The following is a 17,324-nucleotide window of genomic DNA, read 5'->3' on the forward strand; positions in this document are numbered from 1 at the left end:
TAACAGTTTTTGCTCGATGATTTTTTTTAAGTCTCTTAACACATAAAAAACCCTCTCCAAACCAACGCCTTCAATTAACAGCAGGAAAATGTCATAGATTGAACCCTCCGGCTGTTCAGTTGCGGGCAGAGATGTGAAAACCACGATCTACAAGTTTTTTTTCTTCTTAGGTGTGACGTAATTGTCATCAAAAACTTTTGTCAGATCAATTCTTCGTTTGTTGATAGTTGTAAGAAGTGTTTTCAACTAGAAGAAAGCAAACAATAATGTTCCGTGACTCCCACGAAGACAGCGCATGCAACTCAACAATTGATTGAGTTGCAAACATTCTAAAAATGTTTATTGTCTAACTCTTCATCGGCTATCGATGCGGTCATTTGTAACGGGTTTATCTATCATAGGCGCTGTTCATTTTGTCATCTGCCGCCAACATGCTGGCGGAGTTGAGTCACCAAGTCCTACTGGGCTTTACGGCTTTAAAATTTACAATCTTGGTTGGATTGTTGAGAATTGCGTCTTCCATTCCGTACCTCAAGGAACGCATCCAAAAATACGAAGAGCACTACCTTCTGGTTCCTTACCAGGATTTCTGGGATGACTACGGCAGTAACAAGATGCTGTCAGCAGTGCTAAAGATAATGTTGGGAGATCTAAACAAGACAGCTCGACTTGGTAATGCTGCTCCGAACTGCAGGCTAGTTACGACTAACGAGAAAGAGTGCAGACTGCTGGATTTCGCGAGAGGTAGCCGGCCATTGGTCGTGAACTTCGGTAGTTATAGCTGACCTCCATTTTTCATCACTCTTCTGAACGACTTCACCAAGGTTGTTCGGGAGTTTGAAGACGTGGCAGATTTTCTTATTGTCTACATCTGCGAAGCTCACCCAACCGATGAATGGCGTTGGAATGTAAGTCATTTTTGTTTTAGCATGTTGGCAAGAATTTATCTCTGTCATTTGTTTCCTTCCTTAATTTTTTCCTTCACCTGTTGCTTAAATTTCATATCAGCAATTAACTAATGGTTTTCTAATACCAATACTCGGAATTACGTAACTTCGGTTTTCCAACTCGCTTGTGTATATCTCTTAAAATATAAATAATTTTTAAGGTTTTGAAGCATCACTCTGACTTGTGCAAGTACGGCAACTGAATAAGGTGGAACTTTTGAAGTCTGCTTTTCCGGCAACGATCGTTCGGGTTCGCACTAGATCGAACTTAAATGAACTTCAAACGGTTGAGTTCCACTCAGTTCGGCAATCGAACTTTTCGAAATGTATGAACAATAGAAAACAATTTCTAGTATTAATTGATATCCTTTGACAAAAACCTACTATGAATTGATATTATGACAAGTAGTATGACAGTGAATATTTATGAGCTACCATTTAGATTCGAAGAATATGAAAATTTATTATGGTCATGTTTCGAATTTGTTTTGACACGTTTTATTCTTATCGCAATTTTGTACGCTTCCGGCATGTCTCGCGCGCAGTGAATATCGTCATCCCTGGCAGTTTTGGATAAATAGTCGGTTTTGAAAGATGTTCGTGCTCAGCCAGCTTTATAAGAGCGTGATTTAAGTCAACAAGAAATTAAACTGAATAGAATATGAATGACGAGTTTGAACTCGAACGTGCCGAGAAATATATATTCTTTTTAGGCGGTGACGCAACGCCTATATGCTGTGGCCCGTGGACGGGCAATGTTACGATTACTCCTACCGAGTACTGAATCAACTTTAAGAGCATCCATCGGCAAAACGCGTTTGATTTCTAACGTACAGTTAAACAGAGTTTTGGGTTCAAGGGAGAATGATGTACTGGATAATTGTGAGCTCGCTTAAAGAACTTTTCTACCGAAGTCGGCATACGTGATGGCAGACTAACTTGACTGATGTTGAATTTGACGAGTGAAGGCCGGTTAGTGTCATAACTTTTGAAACCTTTCCAAAAGGGAGACCGATGGCAGCAGTATCTTGATTAGATTGCAAAGGTGAGCTATCTGAAATCTTTGTTTGCTTAACCTTTGACGTGCATTGTTGTCGATAATATTTAAGTTTAAGTTAATTTTCTTTTCTTTTCCCTTCGCGACTCGCCATCTTCATTTCACTGCTTTTGATAATATTTATTCGGGTATTTATCTCAAGCCATTAAAAACAAAACAGTGACGGTATCCGTATTCCTATTTGTACGAGAAGCCAGAATTAAGAATTAAGAAATTAAGAAAGAACTTCTACCCTATTTCTAGTAAGCGGTGTTGACTTCATTACATTTCAGACCATTTCAATACGGTAGTGTCACACAATCTTCAGTATAGGCACTTTGTTGTTTACTCAGTTTTGGTACGCCATCGTTGATTGTCATGAGTACTGAATCAACTTTAAGAGCATCCATCGGCAAAACGCGTTTGATTTCTAACGTACAGTTAAACAGAGTTTTGGGTTCAAGGGAGAATGATGTACTGGATAATTGTGAGCTCGCTTAAAGAACTTTTCTACCGAAGTCGGCATACGTGATGGCAGACTAACTTGACTGATGTTGAATTTGACGAGTGAAGGCCGGTTAGTGTCATAACTTTTGAAACCTTTCCAAAAGGGAGACCGATGGCAGCAGTATCTTGATTAGATTGCAAAGGTGAGCTATCTGAAATCTTTGTTTGCTTAACCTTTGACGTGCATTGTTGTCGATAATATTTAAGTTTAAGTTAATTTTCTTTTCTTTTCCCTTCGCGACTCGCCATCTTCATTTCACTGCTTTTGATAATATTTATTCGGGTATTTATCTCAAGCCATTAAAAACAAAACAGTGACGGTATCCGTATTCCTATTTGTACGAGAAGCCAGAATTAAGAATTAAGAAATTAAGAAAGAACTTCTACCACGGCTGTTTCGTAATGGAAACTTAGTTCGCACATGCGCTTTACGCGCGAGACCAAGTTAATTATTTTTCCGGCTAGTTAATACCAGACTAAATATTCGCATAACATTAGCGTCCATGGCAACCCGATTGCTTCGTGTATTTTTATCCAATGAAATCTCGCCGTACGTGTAATGTATGCATACAGATTTCAACATGGCCGTTCAAAAGGGATCGAAGGAGTCAATGCCGTCGAAAGTTTTGGAAAAATCGGTGGAATTCTCGCCGAGTTCGATAAAAAAGTGTCGCTATGGTGAACTTCAACAAGGGCACTACGTGAAAATCAACTGAAATGTTTGACTGCTATTTCTGAAAGGCCCGAATTTTTTCCAGCAAAACTAACATGGAGAGCAAAGATGTCGAACCTTTCTGACTTAAGAAACGAGGTAAGTGTTTTAATCCGAATTGTTTTAAACTCCGTTTCGGCCACATTTAATAATGTAAGCTCGACGGTTGCTCGACTCCATTTTGAATTTTCTAGGAGGAATTTTAGTCCAGAAGCGCTTTTATTTGATCTACTATGGGAGTTAAGACTATAAAGTGTGTCATAGACATGTATTTATTTTATTTGGTTTGAGAATTCAACAAATAACAAACTTTCAGGTTCACAAAAAATTCGTTTGTCTTAAACAACGAGCAGTGAAAATTTACATCATTTATTTAATAATTTCAGGAGTTATTTTACATACCTCTGTTCGAAAGCTTTTATATTTACAACTTATCTACACATGTACATTACGAGTGGCACATTCATTCGTTTGCTTTTCGTTTTAAATTCCTTTCTTTAGGTTTTGGGGCCTTTCCTGCGAGTGTTGGACTCGTAGCAATGTGGTGGTTGACAAGGATTTGCCGCAATCTCACGTCCGATTTTTTCACATGATTAAAGTGCTCCGACTGGCTGTTGATTTCGGAGTGGATGCCCTCAATCCCTTGTTCTCCGTAAAATCCAAGCCCCATGTGCCACTTGCGGAGAAAAGGACAAACATGGTCTTCCAACATATGGAGTTTTGGAGGAATTGACATGTGTGGGAATTTTTGGCGGATAAACTTCAGGAATCTGTCGATGTCTTCCTCTGAAACGAGAAAAGATTTGTCAGGTTACGTTATTAAGCTTATGATATAAGCATAAGCATATTCCTTTTAATGAATTTTGTTTAAAACAAGAAACAATTTATTTGAGAGACATTCTAACCTAGTTTATCAATCCTTTCATCGCTGAGGTATTCTGCACTGTCGTAAACAAAGTGGATGGTAGCAAATAACTGAAACAGCTCTTTAAATTTTGTGCTGATTTCTATGGCCCGAGGAACAAAGGAAGGGCAGACCTCCTCTGTTTTCACAACAATTCCGTTGCAAAGTTTAGTTATATTGTTTTCCTGAAACAGAAAAAATGAATAGCTAGTGTTAGTGTAAGTAAGACCAAAACAAGTTGATGCTGAATGTCCTTTATACTGGTTTTCTTGTCTTTATGAAAAAATCATTAATATTACCTTACAGCAAGTATGCACATGATTGCCAATAAATGATTTCCCATGATATGCCTGCCTCTCCACATTCATTTCTTTCAAAGATGTGTCAAGCTGCTTTACCAAAGGTCCTTCTGACTTTTCGAGTCCAGCCAAATTCCACTGATCATCTGCCAGCTTTTCCTACGATTTTGTGTCAAAGAAGAGTGTTTGTGTATAGTTTAGTCATAGTGTGGAAATCATTTTGTTAGCTTTTCAAACACCTGTACAAGTAATAACAGATTGACTCAGTAAGCTGTTCAGAGTGTTGGACCGGTATTAATATGTGACATTTACCAAAAAAATAAATAATTAATCATAGAAATTTTCTTAATTTTAACATTTTGAGGCTAAAGGAGACTTAAGGAGTCAAAAAATTGAAATAGATTAATACTCATTACCTCCTGTTTTGCATTTTCATAGAGTTTCTCTATTTCTTTCTGCAATGTTTCAATGTAGGCAGGGGCAAGAGTTATATTAGAATGCAAATGCTGTAAATTCAATATCTCTTGTAAAGAATTTGCTTTCTCTTGTAACTCTGAAGCCTGACTTTGGTGTTGCTGTGCAGCTCTGAGTGCTTGCATCTTCTCATCCACAGCAGTTTCTTCAAGCTGCTCACTCCCCACAGCCAGCTGTAATTGAACTCTTTTGTCAAGCTCAAAGCACTGATTCTCGAGCTCATCAAAAAGTTTCTTAAAAACACCCAAGCTGATGTGAAGCCCAGGAACACAAACCTGTTAAAAAATAATTGTTATATCATGTTTAAGGGTAAGAAAGCCAACAGAAAAAAAACCTTTATGATAGTAAGTGTTGACTCAATAAGCAAATTATTACTTTGTCTAGCTCAATGTCAAGCAGTTTGTCATGGGTGACATTGTGGTAAAACTTCTGTCGACTAGCGCAGGAACCATCCGCAACAAACTGATCATAGTCCTCTTGAATATTCTGTAAGGTTCTTTTTTTCTATCAAGCGTCGCTGAGGATCGCTGCGGGACAGTTGCATCAGTGGGTAAGTTATGAGACACCAGAGGCATGGATAAGTACCTGGAAAAAATGCATATCATACATTTGTGGAATGTTCAGAAATTAACTGTTTTAAATGTGAACATTCTGATGTATACAAAATTTATGCATTACAACTTACCTGAGGAGCCAGCCATCCCAAATACCTTGCAAAGAAACTCATAATCTCCAAAGAGAAACACCACTTGCTTTTTCCCCCTGTTAAATGTAAATGGTATGTTTTAAAATAAATACAATCAAGTTACATTGATTTTAAACTTGTATCCTGGGTTTTATTTGTAACCAACCTCCAACTAGCTTCTTTGAGGATGTTCACTTGGTTTTTATATTGCATCAAGGCAGTTTTAAGGTTTGCCCATGAGTCCTTAGCATGGAACATGGCAAAGATCACTGTGTTTGTCTTTGAATTTGGCTTTTGTAAATTTGCAATTTGGAAGGCCATTTTGAATGATCCACCACCAGCATCACCACCAAGTTTTATGTGGACTTCGTCTTCAGGAATAGCATTCTCCCATGTCAACCTACCATTCCTACAATTTATACAAGAAGTAAAAATTACTATAGTATAAATGCATAGCAAAATTCCTAATGTTAACACCACCCTCTATGAATAGCCTTACTTTTCATTCTCGTCCAAATGAAGCTCTATGAAGCGATTAAGGTCATTAATATAACCAAATTCTGCTTCTCGGATCTCTGTGTTGCACCCTGGTTTTTTAAACTCAAATGGCACCATTTCACATGTAAGGTTGGCAGGGTCAGTGATGGTCTGGACCTGTTGGCGCTGGTGTTTTTCACTTTCTGAAGCCAGTCCCCATTGGTCAAACCATCTGTTAATGTAGGAAAGTATCACACTATTAATTATTATTTATTATTATTATTGTTATTGTAGTTATTATTATTAGAGAAATGTTCTTGTTATTCTTACCTTCTAAGCTTTCTAAGTTTATACCAGGTTTCCCCGAGGTCTGCTTTCATAGCCAACATGTCTCCCTGCGGTATTGTGATTTTGAACTCCTTGCCTAGGCACTCCTTCAGTAGGGCTTCTCTTTCTATTTTCCCCATCGCTTTGAGCTCGTCTTTAAGCTGGGTACCCTCTGCACCACCACTAACAGCTGTTCTTGTCCCGGCTAATATTTTTGATCTTTTCCTGGCAGTCTTCTGACTTGCATTGTCTGTTGATTTTCTTGGCCTTGTTCTTTTCACCAATTCAATTGGCTAAAAGATTAATAAATTCTGAATTACTAAAATTATTTACCATTATTTAATAATAATAGTAATAATAACAATAAAATATTTATTATTATATTGTTGTTATTGTATTATTACAAATAATTATTTCTATTTACCTGGCCACCTGTTTTGAGAAGAATTGTTGCACCATCTTGGGATTTGGTAAGGAACTGGCGAATGATAAATAGCCCCACTTCCTCCTTGAGTGAAGACAATTCTTCTTGTTGGCTATGCAGTAGCTGTTGAACAGTAACTTGTCCAAACACAGGACCTGGGTTGGTTGCAACTGGTGGTGGCACTTGCATTATTGCTGGTACTTGTTGTACTGTGTCACCAGGAACTGGAGCAGGTTGTGGAACTTGAGCTAGCTCAGTGGTGTCTGGATGTAAAGTAGCTGCAGCCGGATTTCTGTCTTGCTCACGTAGGGTAACTCTATAAGTTGCAATTGGAGGGGCAGGGGTACAGCTTAGTTCTTGGTGATGGGGGAGTTCTTGAAGCTGAATTGTTTGCTTGCATGTAGGGCATTTAAAATCGAGCTCTGAAATTATAGTTTGTAGCACAAAGGGAGCTGGTTCTACAAATTCTTTAGGGTCTTGCATGGCAGTGCGGCAAACTGGACATTGGAGACCACACATGTTTAACGAGAAAGATAAACAACTGGCACAGAAAATATGTGGTATATGGCATTTTGTCTGCACCGGCTGATCCAGGACTTCTTTGCAAATGGGGCAAATGTACTCAAACTTAATGTTTTCATCAAATAGTTCTGGGTACAGTGGCTCGGTTCCTCTATAGCTTTTGAGCTCCTTTACTTGCTGGGAAAAGTGGTTATTTTCATTGGTTTCATTAGGCTCAAAACTCAGAGTCCCTGACATTCCATCGAGAACTGTTACCTCTTTAGACGGTTTCACACCAGGCTTGGATTTTTTTCTCCTACCAGGCTTTTGCTGCTCCTTGTAAGAATTACAAATCGAGCAATTCCCTGTTCGCTTATGAGCCGGCCAGATATTTATAGCAACTCGTGTGCCTCCTCGAGAAGCAAGCTTGTAGCACTTGTGGCAGAATTTTGGTGGACACGTTTCCGAATTATCCTCATGAACTTTTAATCCAAAGGAACTGAATAAAAGATCTTGATTATTAATGCAGGGATAACTGTTTTCGTACCGATCTTTAGCTTTCATCAGACGTTCGCCACATATTCGACAGAGTTGCAACAGTATCTGTTGATGTTCATCAAGGCCAAAGGTTGCCATGTTCGGACGTTTTCGTGTATCGTAGTTTTGCAGGTTTTGATTGAATCACATGAATTGTAAGACTTTTTATTGAGGATACTTCGTGTTTCAGGAAAAGGAGTGTTTAATTTCGACATCTTCGGTGGATATGTTACATTCTAATCACATTACGTGCGAGCGCAAGGAAAACATTTCGAAACACTTATCTCCAATAATTAATCACGTACAGAGAATGAGTCAGTGAAAACAAGACTGATTTTAAAATATCTACTCGTTGTAATAAGCATAATTTTCAAACAAAAGAAAGAGAAAAACGTACAGGCAAAGATCGAATGTTTCTAGAACTGGAATATATAAATAAAGGCACGATCCAGAAGACAATGATACAAACTTCACGGGTACGTGTTTGCGTATATCTCAACTGATGACAAGCAAGGGAAGGAAGGAAATGATAACTATACGTCTTAGCAGTTGGGTTCTGCGAATTCTTTCGTGAATAACAAAATCTTGCTGTTAGATATTTTTCTATGGTGTTTGGTATATATGGTTGAGCGCTTAAAACTCAAATTGAAAGGGAAATTAGCACGAAACGGGCCAAGTAATTCGAAGCTCAACAAGAAATGGCCGCCATCTTTGCTATTATGAAGCTGCGAGAACGCGGTCATTTCAACACTTAAACCAATTCGGATTAAAACCGGATTGTGTGCAAAAGAAAGACGAAAGATAGACTTAAAAGCAGACATACATCTTTATTCAAGAAAAAATTCCATAAAAGTACAAACATTAAGTGTTTAACGCGTTGCTTCAAGAGCGCGACGAAACACAAGGTCTCAAAACTCCACGGAATAAACACCTTCTTCCCTTGTGATGATTGCAGGAAGCACCCATTTCCACTGAAATAACTATCGCAGTTGCAAAATACCTCAACTGCGCACGAAATGCCACTTTCTACAAGCTTTGCGCATATACTTTTTTCAGCTAGGTCGACTGTGGGCTCTTGCAGTAACAGGATTTTGTTGAGCCCACTTAACCAACATTCAGCGGATAATCGCACCAAAAGTTAATTTGACATGCGCCAACTAAGTTTCCACGTTATGGCCTCTGAAACAGCCGTGTCTACCCTATTTCTAGTAAGCGGTGTTGACTTCATTACATTTCAGACCATTTCAATACGGTAGTGTCACACAATCTTCAGTATAGGCACTTTGTTGTTTACTCAGTTTTGGTACGCCATCGTTGATTGTCATGAGTACTGAATCAACTTTAAGAGCATCCATCGGCAAAACGCGTTTGATTTCTAACGTACAGTTAAACAGAGTTTTGGGTTCAAGGGAGAATGATGTACTGGATAATTGTGAGCTCGCTTAAAGAACTTTTCTACCGAAGTCGGCATACGTGATGGCAGACTAACTTGACTGATGTTGAATTTGACGAGTGAAGGCCGGTTAGTGTCATAACTTTTGAAACCTTTCCAAAAGGGAGACCGATGGCAGCAGTATCTTGATTAGATTGCAAAGGTGAGCTATCTGAAATCTTTGTTTGCTTAACCTTTGACGTGCATTGTTGTCGATAATATTTAAGTTTAAGTTAATTTTCTTTTCTTTTCCCTTCGCGACTCGCCATCTTCATTTCACTGCTTTTGATAATATTTATTCGGGTATTTATCTCAAGCCATTAAAAACAAAACAGTGACGGTATCCGTATTCCTATTTGTACGAGAAGCCAGAATTAAGAATTAAGAAATTAAGAAAGAACTTCTACCCTATTTCTAGTAAGCGGTGTTGACTTCATTACATTTCAGACCATTTCAATACGGTAGTGTCACACAATCTTCAGTATCGACTAGGTGTGGAAATCAATCCTGGGCCTTTCTGTTGCTAAATGACGAAGTTCATAATGATTTAATGTATTTATCTTATCATACTGTAAGTTTGTAATGTATTGCATTGGAGGTTCGTTTTGTAGTCAAGGCAAATAATAATTAAAATGAATAAGAAAAATGCAATTTCTGGGATCATTGTAAAGCGTCATCGCCTGTGCATGCATGTATGCGTGCCGGTTATTTTAATTTGGCGTTTAACGTTGAATTATACGCTTGTTTACCAGACACAGATGACCCGCATAGAAACAAAGGGAACAAACAGTATACTGACCAAAATACAATGACTCGCCAAACAACAGTTAAACAATGCGTTCTCTTTTGTGAGCGGTACACAAAGAAGGAGCCTTTTTGTTTCGTTTTGTTTATTTTTTTCTACACGGCTTCGTGATCTAAGATCACGCATCGTTTGAACTCCGATCCGTTGCCGGAGCTCAAATTAATTAAGATTTAATCCATAGATAACGGGAAGAAACGTGATTTCGGGAATGGAAACATAAAATGGGTCTTCTTGCGCATAAAAATTTAAATAAGCTTGAAATGTCGGGAGAAGCCTGGGTTGATTAACAGAATCTCGTTTCCTCTGCGCCAACGCAAATGCTGGTCGGCGGTAGACAGCGTACGGATAAGAGAAAGATCAAAATCTAATATCTCCTTGCTATATTAACACATGGCAGGAAGACTGGTGACAAGAATATAGAAAATCATCTCTGACTGAAGGGTTATCTTTAGCATCTCCTCGCAAAGAGGACGTTTCTACTCAGGCTTTTAACGAATTTTTTATTCGCCTTTTTCCACAGAACAATGTCGAAATTCCACAGCATAAGAGTTTAAAGGAGCGCTGTGATGCAGCAAAAATGTTGATAAAGATCAGTCAATGTCCTGTCCCAGTCATGGTTGACACGTGGAATAACGAAGCCACTGAAGCTTATGGCGCCTTTCCCGAGAGACTGTTTATTCTACAACAAGGACAAATCGTGTACGAGGGAGGGACGGGTCCGTACAATTACGTCTTACCAGAGGTGCGAAGCTGGCTGGAGGAGTACAAGGCAAAACAATAGAAAGACACTGATTAACGTAATTGACTGGTTATTTATCGATTGCACTATAATTTCATTATGATAATTCTTGATTTCTGTTATCTGGCGAAATCTACGCACGCTATTGTAGTCGCTTGGCCTGTGGAAGATAATTTTCTTACTTTTATTTCTTATCTGTTACTGTGTGCATGTCTGAAATGACGGCTAGAAAGGTAAAACCCGCTTAAAAGGCGGGTCTCTCTGGCTTGAGGATGGATATGTTGACTTGATAGATGGGAAATGGAGGAGAGAAAAAGGTGACAGATAAAAAAAAAAACTCGTCCGTCTTACAAAGGCTAAGCCCTTTATTAAAACCACACGAAATTCAACCATGAAACACACTGTAGCTTTATATAAATTCTTTCAATAAAATGACGCCTTATGCACCACTTGGCGCAAAGAAGTTAGTAAACAGTTTACAGACATGATTCTTTTAAACATTGTAAAAAACTACTGGCTTAAGACAGTGAGAAAAGCAACGTTTTAGTTTATTTTCACTCAGTTTAGGACATACATTAGCCGGCCAGATAAAACATGACAAATTAACAGGGAATGAAAGGTGTTTCAATATCACCCTGGCATGCACCGAAACAATGTCTTGGCCTGTATGCTAAAGCCTTTGTTAAACAATTCTTGGTTCTATGAAGTGCACATCTAAATTGACTTGCCTTATATTAATGAGACTTTTTTTATTCAGGAACTCGGTCCAATACAAGGCAGGAGCACTCAGTCTGACTCCATCCGTGCCAAAGTATTCTCTAAGAACAATGCACGCAATTGATCAAATGCGTGTGACATCTACACCAATTTACATTTGAACTTGGCATTGCTTTCATGCATGGAAACACCAAAACGTTGTTGGTTAGTTTTGTCGCTGATCTTTACTTCAAAATGTCTTTCAAAATCTACTCTAATATCGAAAAATACTAATATATTTTGTTTACAAACCACGGAAAATAAAAGTAAAACAGCAGCTTACGGAGTGAGCTGAAGTAAAATATGTAGTAGAGTCTTTTGCGTTTGTCGAGGTTTATTCCAAAATTTCATGAAGGATTGATTGAACCAAGCAGGGGTTTACCTACACTTGCACTAAAGTCGCTCGTTTCGTGTTGGTAGAGTTACTTAAGTTAAGATTGCTTTGAATTCGTGCGTGAGTGACAGCACGGAATTTATTTGTTCGTGCGTAATGCACGAAGCACACTGAATGACACACTAAATCAAGGAATGTCTCGTTCCGCCACAATCCTCCGCCATTTTGTTTTTCATGCACGCATGCGCCCTCCGTTTCCGTCTCAAGCGGTCACCTGCTAATCTCACGAGCGACTTGTAGCAAGCTTAGAGTTTCCCGCGCTTTCACGTGTTTTCACCCTTTTCCCCGCGCCTTCGGCAACCGTAGCCTAAAAGACAGTTTGAAAAACCGGACTAATTATAAGTTAAATGTTAAGGTTTAAGCTAGCTAGTTTCGTTGTCCAAGGATACATTGTAGGTCATACTCTAATAAATGTCAAAGGGATACTGGCTTACTGTTGAGTTCTGAGTTACTAAACGACAAACGCTCTTATACTGATAAACTTGAAATAAAACTCGCTTATTTTCTGTTTATTTCTAACCACACCCATATATGTTTTCACAAAAGCCAAATATGGACTGGAATATACGAGGAACTTTCTCAAGTAATATTGCAGCGATCGAATTTTCAGGATACAGTCAACTCTCGCCTTGCAGACACGCCGCTATTACGTACACTCGCTCCTACGGACAAAATCCAGATCCCCGGCGAAAGTTACGTTCTATATAGAGGTTTGACTGGAAATGACTCCCGCTATTACGGACTTTCGTTATTACGGAATTACGGACACTTTCCCCAATTCGTGGTACCAAACGAACAATTTTATTGTGTTGACTCTCAATAAGTCGGACACCATGAACATTATTACGGAAAATTGCAGTCTGATGTTCACTGTTTGTCAAAACGCACTTTAAGAGTCTTCTGAAATATTTATTTTTGCATTAATTGCTTCAGTAGCTGTACAACAGACCTTGCTTTTTCACTTCAGCTTGCGCCCTTTTCTTCCAGACGACTCCTTAGGAGAGATCAAACTCTCAAACCCTCGACCATTGTCATTCTCCGTGCCCGCAACGACTACTGAGTAGTTTCACTACCGTTGACTAACTCGTCAAGTATATATTACTTAAAGGGGATTTGTCACGGATTTTACCAAATTTTTGAACAGCCAAAATTTATATATAGATTTGCGTCGCAGAAAACCTAAAACTAATAGTCCTGTTTTATTAAAAATTGCTTTATTAGTGCAAAGAAAAGTCTAAAGTCTTTAGCTGCGGATGGCTCGGATGGAAATGGATTGCAACTTGAAAAATTAAGGCTTAACTTTTCAAATTGTTTCCACGCGTCTTCACTGAAAAAATCGATATTTATAGCCGTAGCTTGATTTCTATCCGCAAATTAAGGTTATATCTTCCTTTAGATGTTCAAAGATAATGTTTTTCTTGGTTTAACTTGCCTACCACTATATTTCAGAACAGTTTAGACTAAAAATCTGCGAAATTCCCGTGACGTAGCTCCTTTAACGGCACTTTAATTTTTCCCTCACACCCCGCTATTACGGACTCTCGCTAAAACAGACACTAAACGACGTCCCGAGCATGTCTGCTATAACGAGAGTCGACTGTACTCGTCGAGAACTGAATAATACTCGCACTACCAAATAAAATTCAACGATAGCTGTTGATATGTTATAAACGCTGTCATATTATGCATAGTGCGTATTTTACACAGTTCTTTCTAAAGAACTTTTTAGAAGTATCGTTATATACATTTGGCCGTGCTTGCTTCATTGTCGGTACCGGATGGTCATGGCCAAGATCAAGCGGCATCAGGACAAAACATGGCAACAAGTGGTCATCTACATCCGTGCATCATCCTTCTGTGTGATCTGATGATACAAAAGTATAACAGAATAGATTTTATATATTAAATTGTACATTGATCATGAATTCTTAAAACAACATCGAAATTTGGAAAAATTTTGTTTACTTGGAGTAAGGAGAGAACCAACAAACGTTAACCAAGAAATTATACCACATATGGGTACACTGATGAACGCTGGATGCTTATCCAACTGCGCGGTCAACCACAGAGTTCTGCATTACAATTTATACTATTTTAAGTCAAAAATATACTGATATAAAATATGCACTTTTCTAAATGTTCTGCTTCTATCTAGAACGAATTTGTGATATTACACTGCACTGAAAGTGAAATGTTGATTTTTTCCGACCTAACCATTCAATCACTAAGAGTGGGCGTTGACCAGTCTACTTCCCCATACTCTTCTCATCCTGAGTATTATGACTGTTTTAAAAGCTGCAAACATTTACCACACGTAAATAAACAAAAACAATTTATATGTGAATTGTACTCACGTCACTTTTAAAAATCAAGCGACACGTCATCTCCAAGAAGAACAAATGGAGCCCAGTGCTTCACATCATTATACAGCGGTGACTCTCTCATCTTCTTCATGGCCTGGTGAAGAGCTTCACTTGCACTCAGTTTCTCACGGATCAAGCACTTGTAGAATATGTTCATAAAAGCTTTAGTGGCATCATCATCAACAGCCCACAGAGACATCAGAACGGAACGAGCTCCTGATCCCAAAAAGGCGCGAGCGATTCCAACAACTCCTTCAGCTTTTAGAATCTTCCCACGAGCACTATGGCAACAGCTAAGTACCACCAACTTGGCTTTGATACCAACCTCAGCTATGTCTTTCATTGTCAGCATGAAGTCGTCTTTCTGGGGAATGCCAATGACAGAGCGGTTCGGAGCAAGTGCTATTTCTCCTCTCTCTACATCACCATGAGCAGCAATGTGTACCAAACTGACATCTTGGATCCTGCGCAAGACTTCTTCCTTCGAAGCTTGCTCTCCAACAAGACATGATACTCCTAAAAGCCTTGCTACCATCTGTGCCTCTTCTCTGGCTTTGGGTAATGGAGATAACTCCTCCATTTTTCCGTTGAACTCCACAGGACCAACCTTTGGATCTCCTACAATCAGTGCTCCAGTCTGGCAGTGATAGTCCGCTGGTGCGTCTAGGATGAGCTTGAGTGTTGTCAGTGATGGAATGAGGCGGATCCTCACTCTTTCAGACAGGTACTTGCCATTTTCATCCTTTAACGAGGAAAACGGTGTCTGAAAGACTGTACCCTCTGGGACTATGATGATCTCTGGGCTATCTATGAGGTCAACAATAGGAGCAATGAAGGCACTGTACGACTTGTATAACTGGTTGTGTCGTTTTGTTTGTTTTCCTTCTCTGGCACCATGCTCTTTTGGCTTCTTGGTCTTTAGTTCAACTGCAGCTGATGGGCCGTTGTCGTACAGGGCTGACAATGAACGATCTTCGCATTGTACCTCCCGATCACTGAAAACTGATCTTGAAGGATCATCTTCAAAGTCATCTACAACATTGACGACTTTCGGTGGCCCCGTTTCCAAGTGCATCTTGACCAGCTTGAACTTGATATTGCCGCTTTTGTCCACGAACCAGAGAGCAATAACATTAAGCTGCAACATGGCTATGAAAAGAAAGTTCCTCTTTTGGCTTTTAAATAAGCTTTGCAAGGCACTTGAAGTCGCTTCATTTGTGCCAGGCGCCCCTTGAATGCCATATTTCTTCGCAATTAAGTCAACAAGAGCACGACCCCGTCCAAGCTCTAAGGTAAAGAGGGCATCGTTGACTTTTCCCTGGTGAAGGAGAAGCCACGAGAGAATTTTGTAGCAAGAAAAATTGTGACTATCCATTGAAAGCTTGTTAGTTTCGTCTTCAAAGAACGCCCGTGTTTTCTGGTGGTTTTTGATGCCCTCGAGTAAAAAATCACATGCCTTGGAAAAGTCCCCCTGCGAAGCATAAGCTAAGCCTGTAAACTCGAGGAGGGCGAATTGTTCCTGATCCCTCATTCCAATCTCTTTCATCATCTCAAGTGCCTTACGTTGATACTCAATTGCTTTCTCGTTGTTACCTTGAGCGAACTGAACCTCGCCAAGGAGGGTGTAAGCCTCCATTACTTTCCTTCTTTCACCGATTTCTTTTGCAATTTCAAGTGCTTTTTCACCACGCTCAATAGCTTTGTCGTGTTTTCCAAGAACAACATACAGGCTCCCCAAGCCCAACATGCAAGCCACCTCCCCTTGTTTGTCTCCGGTTTCTTTGCTGAGTTTTAAGCCGTTTTTAAAATATCCAAGCGATTCCTGAATAAGACCAATCGCCGCATACGCCATGCCGATATTACAGTATTGCTTTGCTAAACCCATTTTTATCCCTATTGCTTTGCAAATACAAATACTCTTCTTTAAATGTTCAATGGCTTTCGCATGTTCTCCAAGAGAAATGTATATTTGACTCATGTTATTATAGCATGTTGCCTTACAATCGAGATCTCCTATTTCGTCACATAGTTTAATGGCTTGTTTATTATACGCGATTGCTCTCTCGTAATCACCGAGAGCCATATACAGGCAACCAAGGTCTGTGAGGACTCCGGCTTTTTTTTCTCCAATCTCTGACTTGATTTCTAGCGCTCTTTCTTGATGTTCGATGGCTTTTTTATATTGGCCAAGAATTCCGTACACCTTGCCAATAAAGTATAAATTAATTCCCTCTAACCGTCGGTCCTTGATCTCTTTACTAACTGCGAGACTTTTTTCGTAATATTTTAGTGCCTTTTGATACTCACCACGCGCTTCAAACACTCCACCGATGTTGTTGTAGGACATTCCTTCTGCTTTTCTGTACCGCAGTCTTTTACGAATCTCTAATGCTTTCTCGTGGAGAACGAGTGCGTCATCAAGTTTGCCGAGACAATTATGACTTAGTACTCCCAGGTTGTTGTAGGATGCTGCTTGTTCTATCTCATTTCCGATTTCTTTACTTATTTCAAGAGCTTTCTCGTAATAACGACGAGCCTCTTCATAACTACCACGCGCATGATGCACCTCACCCATGTTGTTATAAACTCTTCCTTCAAGCTGCTGTCTTTCATATCCTGTGATTTCACGGATACCAAGAGCCTTCTCGAAATGTTCAACAGCACTATCATATTGGCAAATAATGAAATGAGATCTGCCAAGGCGGCAGTGAGACCATGCTTCTCCAGCTTTACAGCCAATTCGCTTATGAACAAAAAGCGCTTTTTCGAGATATTTAATTGATTCTTTGAGTTGGCCAAATTCATAACACTGTAAGCCACGTGCGATGAGGGTGCTTCCTTCCACTAAAAGGACTGAGTGTATTATAGGTTCCAATCGCTTAACAACTGAGCTTACTGGCAGCAGGTTCAAAAGCACTAGACACTCACAATAAAGGTCCATGGCTTTCTCCCAGCGATAAGTGGTGATGAGGAATCGTCCAATCAAGAGGCCAATAATTATAGCT

The 17,324-nt window shown here is 39.4% G+C and overlaps 2 protein-coding genes and 1 pseudogene across 4 annotated transcripts; 1 reads left to right on the top strand and 2 right to left on the bottom strand.

Moving 5' to 3' along the window:
• The first annotated feature begins 86 nt into the window (after nt 1-86).
• On the top strand, nt 87-11,538 carry LOC144630610 (type I iodothyronine deiodinase-like; annotated as a pseudogene). Its single transcript, XR_013566581.1, has 2 exons — nt 87-908; nt 10,588-11,538. The product of XR_013566581.1 is annotated as a type I iodothyronine deiodinase-like (transcript).
• Nucleotides 3,505-8,815, bottom strand: LOC144644481 (uncharacterized). Its single transcript, XM_078504007.1, has 11 exons — nt 6,793-8,815; nt 6,372-6,661; nt 6,064-6,273; nt 5,731-5,973; nt 5,565-5,641; nt 5,416-5,464; nt 5,255-5,375; nt 4,822-5,154; nt 4,406-4,564; nt 4,108-4,291; nt 3,505-3,988 (listed from the first exon to the last, which is right to left on the bottom strand). The coding sequence occupies exons 1-11, from the start codon at nt 7,927-7,929 to the stop codon at nt 3,666-3,668; spliced, it is 3,126 nt and encodes a 1,041-aa protein (XP_078360133.1). The 5' UTR covers nt 7,930-8,815; the 3' UTR covers nt 3,505-3,665.
• Nucleotides 11,539-12,860: 1,322 nt separating the features above from the next.
• LOC144630596 (uncharacterized) lies at nt 12,861-17,310 on the bottom strand. Of its 2 annotated transcripts, none has more exons than XM_078488971.1 (2): nt 14,311-17,310; nt 12,861-13,820 (listed from the first exon to the last, which is right to left on the bottom strand). In XM_078488971.1, the coding sequence occupies exon 1, from the start codon at nt 17,258-17,260 to the stop codon at nt 14,318-14,320; it is 2,943 nt and encodes a 980-aa protein (XP_078345097.1). In that variant the 5' UTR covers nt 17,261-17,310; the 3' UTR covers nt 12,861-13,820; nt 14,311-14,317. The 2 variants fall into 2 exon arrangements, with proteins under 2 accessions (XP_078345097.1, XP_078345104.1); XM_078488978.1 differs by having other exon boundaries at nt 14,307-17,310.
• Nucleotides 17,311-17,324: the final 14 nt, after the last annotated feature.

This window comes from Oculina patagonica, chromosome 1 (genome assembly GCF_052425735.1).
Source record: "Oculina patagonica isolate OP01 chromosome 1, crgOcupat, whole genome shotgun sequence".
NCBI classification, from domain to species: domain Eukaryota; kingdom Metazoa; phylum Cnidaria; class Anthozoa; order Scleractinia; family Oculinidae; genus Oculina; species Oculina patagonica.